The sequence below is a fragment of the Rhipicephalus sanguineus genome, chromosome 9 (assembly GCF_013339695.2).
Source record: "Rhipicephalus sanguineus isolate Rsan-2018 chromosome 9, BIME_Rsan_1.4, whole genome shotgun sequence".
Taxonomy (NCBI): domain Eukaryota; kingdom Metazoa; phylum Arthropoda; class Arachnida; order Ixodida; family Ixodidae; genus Rhipicephalus; species Rhipicephalus sanguineus.
In genome coordinates, this window is record NC_051184.2 from 4,951,076 (window position 1) to 4,968,052 (window position 16,977).

The following is a 16,977-nucleotide window of genomic DNA, read 5'->3' on the forward strand; positions in this document are numbered from 1 at the left end:
GACTGCCTTTCGTAGAACGCAGCGAGATTCTATAGCTTTTTTCTAGAGTTGACACATTTGCGCCATGACCGGCTGGTTTGATTGACCATATATTATATAGCTTGTCTAAGTTACATTAGTTTGCGGCCTATTCGCTTGCCTTTTTTTGATTGTGATAAATATAGCCCTCGTAATATTTCCCGATAATGCTGGTACACAGCCTCTAAAAATTTGTAGATGTTTGATTATAAAGCATGGATAAGATTTTACGAGTGTTATATCATTCTTTAACTACAATTAAGACAACGGCCGAAGCACAAGCGCTTCCTGTTCGCACGAATACGTGAAATACACATAACGAAGTTTTATTAACACCTGCATATATGTCTCGGTGATTTGTATAAAATTCCTGTATCAGCAAACTCTGAGCTCTTATGACTGTTTGGAATGTGTTCGGAATCGCGTAAATTGTAACAAACAGAACGATATGAAACTTGTTCGCATTTGTTTATAGACGTCATATTAACCTTAGCTAACTTAACCTTACGTCCGCCGTGGTGGTGTAGCGGTTACGGTGTTCGGCTACTGACCCGAAGGTCGCGGGTTCGATCCCGGCCGCGGTGGTCGCATTTCGATGGAGGCGAAATGCTATGGGCCCGTGTACTGTAATGTCTCAGTCCCCGTTAAGAAACACCGGATGGTCGAAATTTCCGGAGCCCTCCACTACGTACGGCGTCCCTCATAATCTTATCGCTGTTTTAGGACGTAAAACCCCAGATATTATTAACTTAACCTAACATAACACATCGGTCTGGTTGGTATGAAGCTATTGTTTTAATGAACCCGTTTTAATTTTTCATCCTCTCCTTGTTTGGCTGTGGCCTATAATTCGTAAAGATCTGATTTGAACTTTCTCGCCATGTTGGAAAAAAACGGCACCGCTGTTCGGGCTTACTGGATATGGTGTGCTGATTATATACATCAGGTAGTGGGTTCGATCACCGACTTTCGCAGCCGTATTTCTGTAGGTTGAACGCAATAACGTCAAGTGTACTTCGATTCAGATGCGGAAATAAAGATGTTGAAATGAACAAAGCTAATCGGTTTCCCTGTCCTCATATATATATATATATATATATATATATATATATATATATATATATATATATATATATATATATATATATATATATAAAACATGTCTTGCAGCTGTCCTGTTCGAATCACTTAGTTTCCTTACCCTTAAGGTGTGATCAGGAGCGTGCTTCCGAAATCTATATCTACAGCTTCTAATATTTGTTTTTTCTCTCAGAAGCATCCTACGTTTAAGAAAAAGGAATTAGGAACAAACCTCAAGTTGTGAACCAACGTCACAAGGCCCAAGTTGTCCGCTTTTTTCGTCCTCGAGTGGCTGTCTGAATTCACTCTAATAAAGATCGGCGCAACGAATTAGACGACACGGCAACTCCGTATCTCCCACAGCGCTGCACCTAATCAGTATAAGGAGAAAAGGGAAAGGAACAAGGAAAGAAAAACAGAAAGCACTTCTTATCCCATCGCGGCCACATTCCCGGCCAAGTGTTTTGCCTTGTTCGACAGTTTCGCTCTTCCCAAAGCGTCGTCGCCTTTTCTGTCCTCATCCGATGTCCTTTTACTTTTTCACTTTCACGCGTGTATCTGTTCTCTCGGCTCGTCTTGTCCCAATTTTCTTCCTCACTCCCGATACAAGCTCGATCGCGCGAACGCTTCGTTTCGTCGCTCCTTTCTCTCCCGATTGCTTCGGCTCGGGCCGTCGTCGTCTAAATACTTAATGGACGCCTGTTTCCTCGGCGAGGGAATCAAGTGCGCAATCGAAACGGCGCCGGAATCACTTTATAACCTATTTTACGCCTTGTAAAAAAAAGGGAAGCGAAAGGAAGGACGGTGGTGTGCTAAGCGCGGCCGCGAGCTTCTCACTCGCCGATCGTCTCGGCTGAGCACTGCCGGTGCGAGTCAGGCGAACGCACAATGAAAGCAGTGCGGAAAAAAGGGAAGCAAGAACTGGGGATAAGGGAAGAATCCTCCCGCGTGAATTTTTTATCGAACTCGTTTATCTCGCGAGAGTCGATCGAGAATCGCGGCGATCGTTCCTGTTCTTTCCTGGAGTGATAGAACAGGGAAGAAAGGACGGATGGATGGATGAAGGGAGGAAGGGAAGAAGTGAGAGAGTTAGGTAAGGTGTGGGAAAAGGGAACTAAAGAAGCGAGCGGTGGAAAGAAGTCAGAAATCATAGAAAGTAAAGACAGGAAGGAAGCACTGATAGAACGAGGAAGGGACAAGGACATGAACTGAAGAAACAACAAAAGCAAGGCTGGAAAGAAATGTTCAGTTAAAAATGACGAGAATGTTGGAATTAAGGGATATGTGTGCAAATAATTAGGAATTAAATTATGAGAGCGGCGTGCACGCGTGACTGGATCGATGAAGGGACTGAGGCAGTAAGAAATCTAAGAGTTGAGAGAGGGATTCTAGGGGAAATTAAGGAATAAGAACAGCATTAACATACGAGGCAAAGGATCGGAAGGGGATTGAAATAAGAAATGATGAGTAGATAAACAAAGGTTGGAGAGAAAGAATGCGTTCAAGTAAGGAATTAATAGTGATGGTATGTGGTATTCGGGATTGGGGGGGATTCGTGACGAAATAGGACATTGAAGACATGGAACAAAAAGTAACGTGGGGTCGAGGGGGTGAGCGCACGTTAACTTGCACTAAGGCAGGAAAGACATCTGAGAAAACAATGAAAGATGGAAAACAAGAGGGAAGACATGAATCAATGGAGAATGCAAAGGGGAATCGGGTGAGCAGCAAGACAAGGGTTGAAAAACTAGAAACAATGAATGAAAAGAAGGGTGTATGGAAAGATGGATAGATTTAAGGAGCTGAATCAAAAAATTGCGAAATCGGGGAGAGTGATAGCAGGAAGTTGGAGAATGAAATAGGTGTTGGTCGATGAGAAAGCGAAAGTAAGCGAGCCCGTACAGCGCACTTGATTTTGTTATTGGCCGCTTCTTCTCCGAAACCCCTAAGGCTGGAGATTGAACAAACGTCCTTTTCATCGGCTTATAGTATCTATACTTCACAAGTTGACGCCGGTATCTGTGTAGTACAACAAGGTGTTTGAGTCTCGGAGCCTGTGTGTGTGCGCTCGTGTGATGAGGAACTGCCCTTTTATCGTCGCCTAGGGAACGTCGCAGAACACCTTCCTGTATCGTCGTTATATTTCTCGAGATACGGGCCCACTTTTTTCCGGCCTCGAGGTTTCCCTCGCAGTTTGCCGTGGCGGCAGTATTTCTTTCGCTCTTTCTATCGCTCGGTTCCTTTATTTATTTATTTTTTTATCGCTGTTGCGAGAGTGCCGAGCCGCTGCAGTTTCCGTCTTCGAGCGCACGCGGATATTTCACCGGCGCTCGTAAAAAACCGGGCACCGCGCGCATCTTCCCCTTCTTCGTTTCCTTCTAAAACCTATATTTGCCCGGTATTGGTCATTGTAGTAAAATGGGAGATAAGAAAGGAACGTCTGCCCCCTCTCCCACGTTCACTTCCTAACACCTCTCTCTCACCTCCAACCAGGGGTGTAGCCAGAATTCTTTTTCGGAGTGCGTATATATATATATGCATTCCAAATTGAAAAATTTCGGAGAGGGAGGGGGAGGTTTGAACCCCCCTACCGCTGGATTCGCCAGTGCTCCCAACGCCGTATATAACTCATTCACTTGCAAGCTTTTATTCTGTCCATATGGTCGTTTAGGGCTAGCTGAGATGCTTCAGCCCCTCCCCCTCTCCCCTACTACTGCTCTTACCCCCCAACCCCCCCTGAATTTGCCATTGCTCCGAACATCGCATATCACTCATTCACTTACGAGCTTTTATTCTGTACATGCGGTCGTTTAGGGCTAGCTGAAGTGCTTCACTCTCTCTCCTCCTTACACTACAACCCTTACCATCTCTCCGAACCTCTGTCGTTCCGTTTGGTTCCCGTAAATCACATCCCACCATCGCCGTCTGTGCGGACCGTATAACACTGAGAACAGGTTGTGAGTCCGGCGGCCGGGGGCCGCCCTTTTTTTCGCCGGCTCGCATTTTGCTGCAGCCGGGATGTTAACGCGAAATTGCGGGGCCGGCCACGGCCAGGCTGTCTCTTCTCTCGACGTAACGAAGATAAATCTGATCTCCTCTTCCACTAACAGGTCATTAACGACGTCTGGTTAGCTAATAAATCACGTTCCGCGTCCGGTTGTGAGCACAACGCTTACCAACAGATATATAAAACGGGGGACTTCTGGCAGCCCTGTAATACGGTATATGCTCGGTCGTTCGCTGATTCGATTTGCCGTGTTTTTTATTTTGTGTTAATTTAATTGAATGCTGCCGCCCGAATTCCTTCGTGTCGTTTTGAACACTTACTGCAGTTCGGGCATCAGATTATGTCGAAGCGACTTTACATGCATTTTTTTATTTAGTTATGATGCCCTCAGGGTATATAGTAACAAATTGCAGGGGGAGGCGGGTGTTGAGGCAAAAATACAACGCATTCACTAAAAATACAACACGACATTATCAGTGACGCTATTAATTGCCTTTCGGACATTTTCTTTTACGTTACGATGGCGTTGTTTGATATTTGTGTGCGAGTGCGTTTTTACATATTTGTGCTCCTGTGTATATTTTCCATGTCCTACTGTTTCTATGTTTATTTGTTGTGTTGCATGCTCGATCTCCACTCAAGGGCTAAGGAGTAGCCGGTGCCTTATTTGTACGACAGCATCCTCTTTTACATTACATCAATAAAAAAAAACAAGAAAATGGGACATCATAGTAGAACAACAATTAAAAAAATGTTGCAGTGGCTTAGCTCGGCTATGCCAGGATAACGTAGCGTTAGCAAAGTTCAGCTGATTAGTCTTAGCTAATCAGCTGAACCTCTTAGCTAATTTTGCCAGGCAACTACTTCGGGATCCGATGAGTTAAGCTTCTCCGCTCTTCTGCGCCGTTGAGCAGAATTTGCGCTCTCCTTCTCCATGGCTATACCACACTGGCAAACGCCAGTCAGAAGCGCTATCAAGCGGCTCCAGTGCAGTGTCAGACGGCGACTGCACAGCGAAGGTGAATAGCTGCGCGCGCGCCGGCGCCAGTATACGTCTGCCGCGGCTACGACGTCACTCCTCTGGAAAGCGCAGACCGGCGGAGGCGGAGTGCGCGGGAGTTGCCGGCTCCGGTGCGTGACATCAGTCACATCACTGATCCTCGCGCATGCGCAGCATGGCTCTTGAGGAGGCACGCGAAACTGGCTCGGCTATGCCAGTGTAGCTAACGCTACAAAAGAAGGCACTGCAAGAAAACGTGGTGATAAATTTGGAAACAAGATGAGCAATCAATGATTTGCTACGGAGTTGATTAAACACGAAAAAGTACGCAAATGATAAACGCGGAATGTTCACGATTGAGGTTGCAAATTACCCCGCCACGGTGGTCTAGTGGTTATGGCGCTCGACTGCTGACCCGAAGGTCGCGGGATCGAATCCCGGCCGCGGCGGCTGCATTTTCGATGGAGGCGAAAATGTTTGAGGCCCGTGTACTTAGGTTTAGGTGCACGTTAAAGAACCCCAGGTGGTCGAAATTTCCGGAGCCCTCCACTACGGCGTCTCTCATAATCATATCGTGGTTTTGGGACGTTAAACCCCAGATATTATTAGAGGTAGCAAATTAGGTTGTCTTTTTTTTTAAAAAAAGATTTAATTTTGGGGCTTTACGGGCTGGACCTACGATAAAAAAAGTCACATGATGCCTTATGCACTCGCCTAAGACGACTGGAAGGCGAAAGCCATCTTCTTTTTCTTCTCAGTCGATTTCTATTGATCCCCCCGCGCCCGAAATCTTTCTGCAGCTAGCGTTGTATTCCATTGCCTCCGGGATCGGAGGACTTGGAAGCTTTCTGCTCCTCACGTGGTTCTGCAGTGCCTCCGTGATCGGGCCACCTTTGGAAAGCGAAGACGTCATGTGATGACGTCTTCATGTGACGTCACAAATTCTGGCGACGTATGGGGTCATGATTACATCGTATTGTCACGTCATCGCGCGATAATGCTTTTTTTTTGCATCTCTCGCGTTGACGTGTCCGACGCGGACAATCACATTTCTTGTTTGATGAAGCATCTGAGGCTTCCGCTTAAAACATTTCTAGGAATGCACATATTACGGACAGCCCAATAGAACACTATAAAACCTATCTAGTTTGCACGAACTGTTACATTTGAACATTAAGCAGTAAATTGAATGAATGAATGAATGAATGAATGAATGAATGAATGAATGAATGAATGAATGAATGAATGAATGAATGAGACCTAGACGTGACCACCCCTTTCCCGCTTTTGTATGATACCCAGTTCGCCCGGACTAGACTGGCTGCTTCGAAACCGGGAACCGGCAGGAGCCAAGTCATGCCAGCAGGGGGAGGTGGTGGAGGACGAATCCGCGCCAAGTCGTCGTCGGCTGCGGCATCGGCTTCGACTCGTTGGATACCTCCCTTTCGTCTTACGCTACTGCGGGTTTTCGTCCTCCTCTGCGTGGCGACCCTGACGTCTTCGGCCAGGCGTGGTGGTGAGTCAGCGATTTTTCTCTTTCGCGAGACGGCAGCCCCAGACCACGTTGTGTGCCACCTCTACCACCGGGTTGACTTCTTTCCTCCATCCTTCCGTGCTTTCGCGTCGCTGAAGCAGATCCCGCCGGGGACGACGCGTCACACGTCCTTATGAAAATCGGCGCGCTTGTGTGTTTGTGCGTGACGTCTATGCTTCTGTGCATACGTGGGCGTCGGCAGGATTTTGTCTTGAGGGGTGCAAATCCGTGTTGCATCGTGGCGGGGAAGGGGCGAGCGCTGGTGTGGCTTGGATGGAGGGCAAGGGCTCCTTTTGCACCCCCTTGCCGACGCCCATGCAACTCACGCTCCTGTGTTTTTACCGTTGTGTGTGTGCTTTTGCGATCGCTAAACAGTGCAGGAAAAACGGTCGGGAGTCCGTACTGACTGTCAGCCTTCCAGCGCACATATATTCGTCAGAATCGTCCTTTTGTTTTTCTAGTCACGTGTTCTCTCAATTGTATACTTTCTGTTGAACGCGGCGAGGGTAATAGAGTTCTAATGCACGTTTGGATGTCTGGCCATTCGAGCTATATGGCTCACGTCTATACTTTTCTTTTTGTGTTCTTTCCATCCAACTCTTTCTGCGCACACACCTGCGGCACTGATATTTATTCGCTTTTTTTTTGTCATAGGTCGACGCCTCGCTAAACTTCTTGTCTTTTTTTTTTTTTGTTTCCTGACATTACCGCCCCTTTCACTTCGCGTTTATTTATTTCCTTCACTCCAGGAGAAAGACACCGGCGTGTCAATATGCAGGGCCGTGCCTCAGTGAACTCCTGATTTGGGAGTCCCCCTTCTGTATAGCTGAACCGGTGGCGCAGTGAAGGAAAAAATATGCTTGCCCTGCAGTGCTCGACGTGGCGTTATCACCTGCGACTCTCTCGAGGGGGCGTTCCCCCATTTTCACTTCCTATACGTATGCCGTACATGCCGGATCGTACCCGCTCTTCTTCAAGAAGAGCTAGTTCCCTTTCTTTAGCTCAGCGCTGCTGTTCGCCCGTTCTCGGGATCTCTCGACATGCATGCGATCTCCGAGTCGAAAGTCAGGCAGAAACGAGAACCTTGCGCTGGGGTTGGACAAAAGTAAGGATGTAGCGGCTAACCTAAGCTAACCTGGCGTTTGGCAACTATGGGAAAGTGAGTCTTGGGATGCTATTCTGGACAGTGTGATATTCCGTCATATTGCCAAATTTCGTAATGGCGGCATTTTAGGCCTGTCAGAGAGGCCGTAAGGAGCCCTCTGGACCGAGTTGACCAATGGCGGAATTTCACAATGTCCAGAATAGAACCCCATGTCGAAGCGATAGACGCAGTAAGATGACGGTTTGGACTAGTTGGTTATGGGTTCCATACATTAAGGTAACGCAGTAGAGACAGGCGTACGGTAGAGCAGACGACTCAACAACTCTTTTTCCAGACGGACAGATGGAACTGTGGGCCAAGAAAAAATGTTTAGCATGTGCCCTTGATGTCATGCCTTGTAAATAAAGGACAGATTCAAGCTGAATAACAGTCAGCTAAGCAAAGGGACATATCTAAGCAGGCATCTCTGAGGCTCGGAATAACCACAGAACACGCGCGAAGAAGCGAGCAAAGAACACTAAACCAGCCTATGCCAGACAGGACTCCCGGTTTTGTCAATGCACATTGCGTTCAAACAAAGCTTTAGAGCCCTCGCAGCAATTCGAGCGCCCTGTTAGAGAACCTAAAAGACGCCGGAAGACCCTTAGCCAACAGATTACTCCAGGAAAGGCTCAGGACGCTCCTAACTGGACACTATGGGCCAAAGAAATAGCCGCAATGTAATGCTGGACGTGTCTTTTTCCTGTCTCGTTGTTCGGTAAACAAGAGATAACCAGAATGCCCTTCCACCCTTTCTCTCTTTTTTTTCTTTGTTTTGTCTCCGAGACGTGCTTTGAGCGGGGTTAACAAGCTGCGAGTCTTCAGAAGCGCACCGCGAGTCCCCCAGGTCCGTGCGCCAGCTTTTCCAAGATAGTAACAACATCACGTGCGCACGTATACCCTCTCCTGTGCCCAGAACGTGAGCTCATAAAGGCGCCGCTGTCTTGTGAAATTCGTTGACGTGAAAGCGTGGCTTTTCACGTCTTGAGTTTCATCTCTACGGTCGTTTCGCTTGTTAGTTAAGTGCACCTGGGATCATGGTAACTTGTATAAATGCGAGCATTATACCCCCATTTAAAGGGGTTCGTAACATCTACGTAATTATAGTCGGATACGGCTTAAAAGGAGTACTGACACGATTTTGAGGCGTCGCAAAAAGGGGCGTTTATCGTTTGCTTCTCATGCAGTGTAACGTTCTCTGCACACAGCAGCCAGCAAACACATATAAAATATTTTAGCTTGATCTTAAAGTTTTCGTCGCCCAGCATCTGCAAGCCGGCCCCACCGCAAAGGACATTATCATGACGAGTCAACGCGGTTCGCTGGGTTTGTGAACTCTGCGTACGTTCCGCGTGCTGCCAAAATGGCTGTATATGAATGAGTCGCTAGACCACAATATACATCGTTGTTTATGTGTACTGATCGTTGAAATAATGCATTAAGCAGGCATACTTTAGCTTTAAAGCTGACATCTTCGTCTATCATAATTTTTGGAAGTCCACCTTTTGCCCTCTTTCGTAGTACTGTTCGCATAATTGCCATAGTATAGAGCTATCATTTGTTCCGTATCCTGTAGAGAGAGAGTGAGAGAAAGCTTTTGTAAAACCCATTCCTTCGCTGTCGATCCTCATAATCTGTTCTCACCCACGCGAAATCTCACGAAAGCGATCACGTGTACGCAAGGGATCGATCGACATTAAACAATTTCAGCGCCCGGGCCTTAATTTCCCCGTGCGGCGAACAACACGTGGCCTCTGAAATCCGCATTAACCCTTACGCTATGCTTGCATGTATAGAGGAGGGGCATCACTGAGCGTATGTTGCAAGAAGCGCGGTTCTTTGCGCTGCCGGCGTCGCGGTCGCCAATAAGCGTTCGTCGCTGTACGGGGCGTACTCGACGCGCGCCACCGCCACATGTGCTGACGCACGCGCGTCAGGCCTTCAACCCCGTCTTTTCGTCACGCGACCCTCTCGGCAGCGGCAATTCATTTGGCGCATCTGTTCAAGTGAATCTTCTCGCCTTCCATTTCCCGCCCTGATGTGGCATACCCCTTCAACGGCCCGGCTCTTCAGTTTTTGATGCGTTCGCAATAGGAGGGGCAAAGTAGGCGCTCGAGACACGCTCCCGATAGAGTTGCAGAAAATAGCGCCCTTTCCTCTCCAGAATCACTTTGTCAGGGGCAAAATGAATTATGATATGCGGTGTTTTCTTGACGCGAGGGGATCAAGACACGAGAATGAAAGAGTGTCAAAACAGTCAAATGGAAAGGAACAGTTCATAGTTCGTCTGAAGGCCGTTGTGTGAAGCCTACAGCATTTACTCCCGTAATAGCAGTGACTAACGTTGACTCGCGTTGGCTAAGATTGGCTGACGTTGGTTATGAACACAGTTGGTGGCAATTAGAGGTAACTACAAATATTTCTAACGCGTTTCCTTCGCAATTACCTGCAAATTGCTACTTTTTTCTTTTCTGTCTTTTTCTTTTCACTTCCCTTTCCCATCCCCTTGCTATACTGTACTATACGTGACTGTGCTAGGCTTTAACATCTCCTCTCCTCCTCTTCCTCCAGCTCTCCCTCATTTCCCTTTCCCACCCCTTTGTTATACTATACTATACGCGGCTATGCTATGCTAGGGGCTACTTGGCACGTATACCCGCTAGGCCAGTTATAGGCAGCGTCATTATTTTTAGTGGATTGCAGCTGAGTAGTGAGGCTGGCCCAATGTTGCTATGCTGCAAACACGGACGAGAAACTACCAAGCTCGACTGTAACAGCCCCGGTGTAAAAAAAAAAAAAAAAAAAAAAAAAGTTGAGCTAAAATAATCTGAACGGGGATGAACGCGCAGTGGTTGGTTCGGGGGTGGATGATTTGCGGCTTCTTCCGACACACGTGGCACCACTGTAAGGCACGACAAAATCGGCTTCCGCTGCCGTTCTCTCCTTAACGCCGTTCTCCGCTGACAGCCATCGGCGACGTCGCGGTTCACCCGAGATACTCCACACGCTGCTTCTCTGAACCTCAGCTCCGGTCAGCGGCGTCGGTCGGCTGGGCTGAGAGAAAGGGGACGTCAGGGGCCTGCGAGAAGGGAGAGAGGATGCAATGACGACAGCGTTTTTACAGAAAGACAACAACAGCACAAGCGGCGAGCTCAGCGATGCGAATACAATTTCACGGCAGCACCCGAAAACCGCGCGCGGCGAAGCCAGGCGCCCCCTAATTACGGGCTTCTCCTTCGAGGCTTCGCGTCGCCCAGATGACAGCCCTTGGTTTGTCACTCCGCCGGAAGAAGAAGCGCGGGAGTGCGAGCAGCTTGGACGACGCCGCGTCTCGTTCCCCGCCGACTCAGCACCGCGGCAGTCCCTTCCATGCTCGAGGCCACGCTTTGCGCGCGTTAGCGCGCGGCTCCTTTCGCTCGTCACTTTTAATATTCCACCGCCGGTGTGTCGGCTGGCATCGTCGGCATGTTGGGGGTGGTGGCGACGGCTGTGGCACCTGCGGTCACCCTCCCATTCCAACCCCTCCCCCCCCCCCCCGTCCTCGTCTCTCTCTCTCTCTCTCGATCTTGGGTCTGCCACCGACGTGTTGAGAGAAACGAACCAGCCACCACCATGGCACCCATGATGCGTGTCTCGGTGTGAAAATGGCCCCGATACGTCGTGAGAACACCGCCTCCCCCACCCAGAGGCAACCCAGAGGTTTTGTGTCCGTTGCCGCCGCGGAAGCGTCAAAATTTGGCTTCGCCTAGAGGGCACTCCGTGCGCGAGTGTTTTGGTAACATATTACTTTGCAGTAAAGATGTTACTTTTGGCGCCGCCTATACATTGGATCGGCCCGACAAGTGATGACCACGTCTGACTGCGCAGGGAAAGAAAACTGCGGCAGCGAGACGAATAAATTGATATCGGCCGACACGACGTGTCTCTCAGAGGCCAAGTGTTAGGCCGATATGAGATTAAAGAAAAGAAGACGAAGCCAAGCGAGTGCCTTGACAGATAATTTCCCTTTCTAGGGCGAAACCAGCTCGTCTCCACGGTTTATTTATTCAAAGGTTGGCTTACACTCCCAGGAATCACACGCACAGATACCCAACGAAGTGGACGGGGAGCTCCTTCCGTCGTAGCTCAATTGTTAGAGCATCGGACGCGTAATTCGAAGGTTGTGGGTTCGGATCCCACGGACGGAAAGGGTGATTTTTCTTCTACTTTAATTCACTAGTTTGCCCCATAATTTCTACACTAGAGTTAAACGACAACAGTTGATGTCGCCTATGCTTTGTTTGGCTATATTTGTGTGTTAGATTCCTTTGGTTGTGTCTAACAAAGAAACGAGCCCCTCGAAAGAAAGAAAAAAAAAAAACCTTGTTTTGTTTATCCTAAGGTTTCAGTGCGTGTAAGTGAGACCCCACAAGCGATGCCGGGAACTTTCAGAACTTTTTTGGGAAAGAACTCTGCAGGAAGAAAGGAAAGTACCTGCCGCATCGAAACTCTTTTTAACTCTTAACCCCCCCCCCCCCCCCCCCCCCCTCCCGGTGTTTTCTCTGCACGCTCACTCCTGCGACAGCCGCGGCTCGCGACGAGTGATCGTGTGCGATGCATCACAGAAAAAAAAAATTAAATATAATAACAAAGGAGGTAGAGAAGGCGAAGGAGAATCATCGAACCTCGCGAGGCGCGCCCAATTTCCAAAATTAAGAACAGCGCCGACGCACCGTGTCGCCGATAACAGGCATGATTGATTGTGCTGTCGCTAAGGCGAGACGTTTCGCCGCGGCGGAATCTGTCTCTCACAGATAAGCCTCCCCGAAGAACAGCTACAGCTATAGGTCCCTATATACTACACGTGAGAAGACTCAAATAAAAAGCGAAGAAAAATGCGATGATCACGCGATGAACGGAAGCCGAACAAAAGCTTTTTACACCGTCTCTGTCGTCGCTGAAGCTACCGACTTCTGTACATGCTTTGATCTATATACGTTGTGCTGTAATGCGCGCGCCCTTTCTTTTTTCCTTCATGTACGGTACGTGCCTTGGGCGAAGTGTTCGCTCGCGCTGCAAGCCGTTCACGAAGTCGACAGTGCCACCTACCGTGTTCACTCGAATACAGGCCGACTTCGATTGTAGGTGCAGCTTGTACAAAAGGCATTGCCGAAACTACGTTTTATCTACTGATTGTCCGTTTGTCCGTCCCCTTCGGCTTACTTTCGGCTGAGATGCACTTGAATGTCATGCGTAATTTTAACAGAGGTCAATAAAATTCAATAGTGTTTCCTTCGAATTCGGATCGCTCTTGAATATCACGCATGATTTTCGAGAATGTTAATAGAAATTCATTCGTGCTTATACGGATATGTTCCGTTGAAGTGCACTCGAATATCATTCCTAATTTTTCAGAAGTGTCTACGCCGTAGGAATGACAACATGACCTAAAAAATAAATGAATAAAAAAGGCCCACTTTGATGAAGGAACGTGCAAGCTTTTTTTTTTTTTATCATCCCGAATAGTCTTCGCCTGTTGTTTCACCTTGACTTAGTCAGCGGTCAGTAGCGCTGTTCTTAATCGTGTTAGCTATCTGGCAAGACGAAATTTCGTCGAACTCGTCTTAGACGACTACGGACAAAATTACGTGTGCCGGCCTATATTTGAGTAAAAGCGGTATATCTATGAACGGGCCGAACGAACGTTGGCGTTTCTGCCTTTGGCGCTGCCGCCGTTGAAGCGAGGCTTTCTAAACACAAGAAGTGTAGTCGGAAGCGGCAATGATGCCTCGCGAGATCTCGACGCGTTCGCGAGATTCGGGAAGTCTCCTCGCGTTCGCAAGAGTACGCGCATCCGCGTACTTCATCAAATCCGAAACCCTGATGTGATTTATTTAGCGACGCGTCTACTCTTTACTTCGTGGAGCTCCAAGTTCGCGAAAGCGAACGCATTTTCGTTCACTTTCCATCTTTCCTTATTTCTTTCTTTCTTTTCATCACGCATTTCAATTTCTGCGTGCTTTTTGGTGTCTTAGACTGTTGCTCTATGTGAAGTCGTGCGATCTACTACGGTATACCACGGAAGTTGTATGTACAGGCTTGGCAAACTGAAATGATATTAGCGCGCCCCAAAGAGTAGAAAAAGAAAGCGAAACTTTGTTTTATATTTTTTTCTTCGTAGTGCAACTATAAAGAGTGCATTCCAATACGAAACGACCGACGCTAGAGAAGTACTATGGATATTTCGATGTCACTGTGTGTAGTGAGTTTTCGAGATCTGCACGGGCTTTGATGAAAATTCAGATATGTCCCTTTATTACGTCATTCCCATGTGACAAAAAATAGCCGCAGATCAAATGCTCCCTGTTAGAATCTATACATACACAGGCAAGCTTCTGCGCATCCTCGTCTTTCACGCAACGCTAACACGCGCGTAACGTGAAGTACTTTGTTTTTATTTATTTTTTTATTTATTTACTTCATTACCCACAGCGCCAATTGGCATTACAGTGGGGAGGGTTCACAAAAATAGAATACAATAGAATACAATACCGCCAAACAAATAATCAATATCACCAATTAATCACAATCAGCAATACAAATACATATAACAATGACATATAACATAACATTGCATATAACAATGAGAAAAGTAGAAATAAAAACACGGTTATTTTAACAGAGAGCAAAAGGAATCATTCGACACGATAGAGGCAATGTTTGAAGGCAATCGGTTCCATTCTCGGATTGTTTTGGGAAAACAATCTGAGAATGGATTTGCTTGGCATTTTCCGTCTACTTTCCGTGACCGGAAGGGGCGGGGGGTCTGCTAGTTTGGACACTGTCAAATTCCCTAATGGCCGCATTATAGACCAGTCGGAATGGCCCCAGAAGCCCCTTGGGCCAATCAGAGCTGACAAGATGGCGAATTTGACAACATGGCGGAATTTGACAGTGTCTGGAATAGGACCGGTGGTAGGATTTCCACGATCGTTCCTCTAACCGAACTTGACTCAGAGGCCTTTCTTGGCAATCTCTTTAGGATGGGAAGTACGTGCTTATATGTCACTTGGATTACGGGAAGTTACATAACGGAACTTAAGTACAACCTGCTGGCCTTATATGTTCTGCATGCGAGACAATAGGCTAGTGTTGCCTGAAGGATGGATAGATGCTGTCTCAAGGATCGTAAATTTTGGCTATGGGCTTGGCTATGCTCTTGGCTATGGGCTGTTCTGCCAGCAACGCCATTTTCATTCAGTGTCACTCCAATGGGGCAGTTTCTTTAGCACCTCAGCTTGACAACGGTAAGACATCGTTTCCGAATCACCAACCGAGTGCCTGCGAATCGCCAGGAGCAACATTTGCGCCCCCTTCTTCTTCTTCTACTTCTCATTCTTTTTATTTATTTATTTTTTTTGTAAAGTGGAGTTCTATAAGCTACTTAAAAGAGCGCTGTTGGCTAAGAGGCCATCCAAGTGAATCCGGCCGGGCTTCTTTTAAGAGCGTTTCCTTCCCGCGGCCTGCAAGCTTCGAGAGGCGCCTCCATTTAGCTGAACCTCGAATGTCCGGCAGAGATAAGCCGGCCGTGTCGCCTCGTCTAACTGTGAGTCTCTCTGAACGGACGAGTCCTTAATTCGGAACTCTTTCCTTCCGCCAGCCATTCCTTAATTCCTTTCCAACCGGGAGGGAATCACTGCTTTGAGATGCGGCCAGACATGTAGCTGAAATTTCTGTATTTATTAGCTGTATATTTGGCATACTTTGTACGTTTGACAGCGAGTTTGGAGAATGTGCTGCGTAAACATTCCCTTAATGTCATCAACATACCCGCATCCCTAAAACCCTTTCGTTCGATAACATTTACCATCCCCTGTACTGACAAAATTCGTTCTAGACACGTATTCTGCTGAAATGAAACTGGCGCAAGTGAACTTCAAATTTGCTTCCAACAATGGTTTATGCCGTGTGCCTCCCTCAGTACATACTGATATTCGGCTGTACTTCCCATCTCTCGGGAAAAAAAGATAGAAAGTCAGGCTTCTGCCTTATGTTACTACGGCGGCTGCTGTGGAAGGATCGCGCTTGACAGTAACCGTAGACTAGACCTACGGCAAATACAATGAAATATAAATAGAATATAATAATTAAAACTAGTTAATCGTCATCTAAGGCAGATTATTTCGTTTCTTAATCAGCCTGTGAAAAGAATGAATATTTAAAGCACTGCTGAAGCAGCGGCATTTACTGAAATGTTTAGGGATTCTTGTAGAACGAGTCTGAATGTTTTCAGGCTTGAGAGGCACTTGAAACTTTCCATCCTAATATGTTTATGAAAATATTGAAACTTGAACTGTTTTTGCCAAGCATGCGTACTTAGCGCGGCCACATGCAGAAGTGACCGATTTTATTTGCTAAATCGGTTCGGAACGGAAGTCGAACGACACGGCGTTTGTTATGAGTGATCCTAACAAATTTTCTTTTGCGTGTTTGTCTTAGTGTTCATGTTAAAAAGAAATTCAGGGCGTGCAAACACGGACACAAAAGAGAAGTCAAGACACCACAAACGCCGTCCTGACTTCTCTCTCGTGTCCGTGTTTGCACGTCCTGTCTCTTCAACACGAACACTTAATAACTGTAGCTCAACTCTCTGTTATTCTCTCTTAGTGTGTTACTTTTCTTTTATAAGGCGAAAGCTTTAGATGCCGCATCAGACGCGGAAAGTGACCGTCGGCGTCAGCACGAGTGACACAAAAAATCATCGCCAGATGGCGTCAGAGCCTGTGACGTCAGCACATAACATCTTCGCTTGGTCAAAGGTGGGCCGATCCCGGAGGCACTGCTAAACCACGTGAGTTGCAGAAAGCTTCCAATGGCTGCGAAACCGCAGGCAGAGCAAAACCACGTTGGATGCAGAAAGCCCTTCGTTAGGGGGGGGTTGGGTAATCAATGCAGCACAATCGACTCAGAAGGAAAAGAAGGTGGCTTTTGCGTTCGAGTTGTCTCAGGTGAACGCATAAGAGACCCTGTGACTTTTTAGTTTTGTGATCAGTCGATGATATTAATTTACTTTACCATAATAACGATGATTCATTCCAGAGCGTGTCCTATTTTCCGCCGCTGAAAAGCTCATGTATCAGAAGGGACGGTCTGTTTGACAACTTTGTGCGCCTTCGATGCGAGGAGCATTAGGCAAAGCAGAGCGTATTTGCATA

General features: G+C 47.3%; 1 protein-coding gene across 2 annotated transcripts in view; it reads left to right on the forward strand.

Moving 5' to 3' along the window:
* LOC119404476 (latrophilin Cirl) overlaps positions 1-16,977 on the forward strand; it is a 355,375-nt gene that overhangs the window by 64,749 nt on the left and 273,649 nt on the right. For both annotated transcript variants that reach the window (XM_037670981.2, XM_037670983.2), the window contains exon 2: positions 6,408-6,621. In XM_037670981.2, coding sequence (XP_037526909.1) covers positions 6,462-6,621 — 160 coding nt within the window. In that variant the 5' untranslated portion in view covers positions 6,408-6,461. The remainder of the gene's footprint in view (positions 1-6,407; positions 6,622-16,977) is intronic.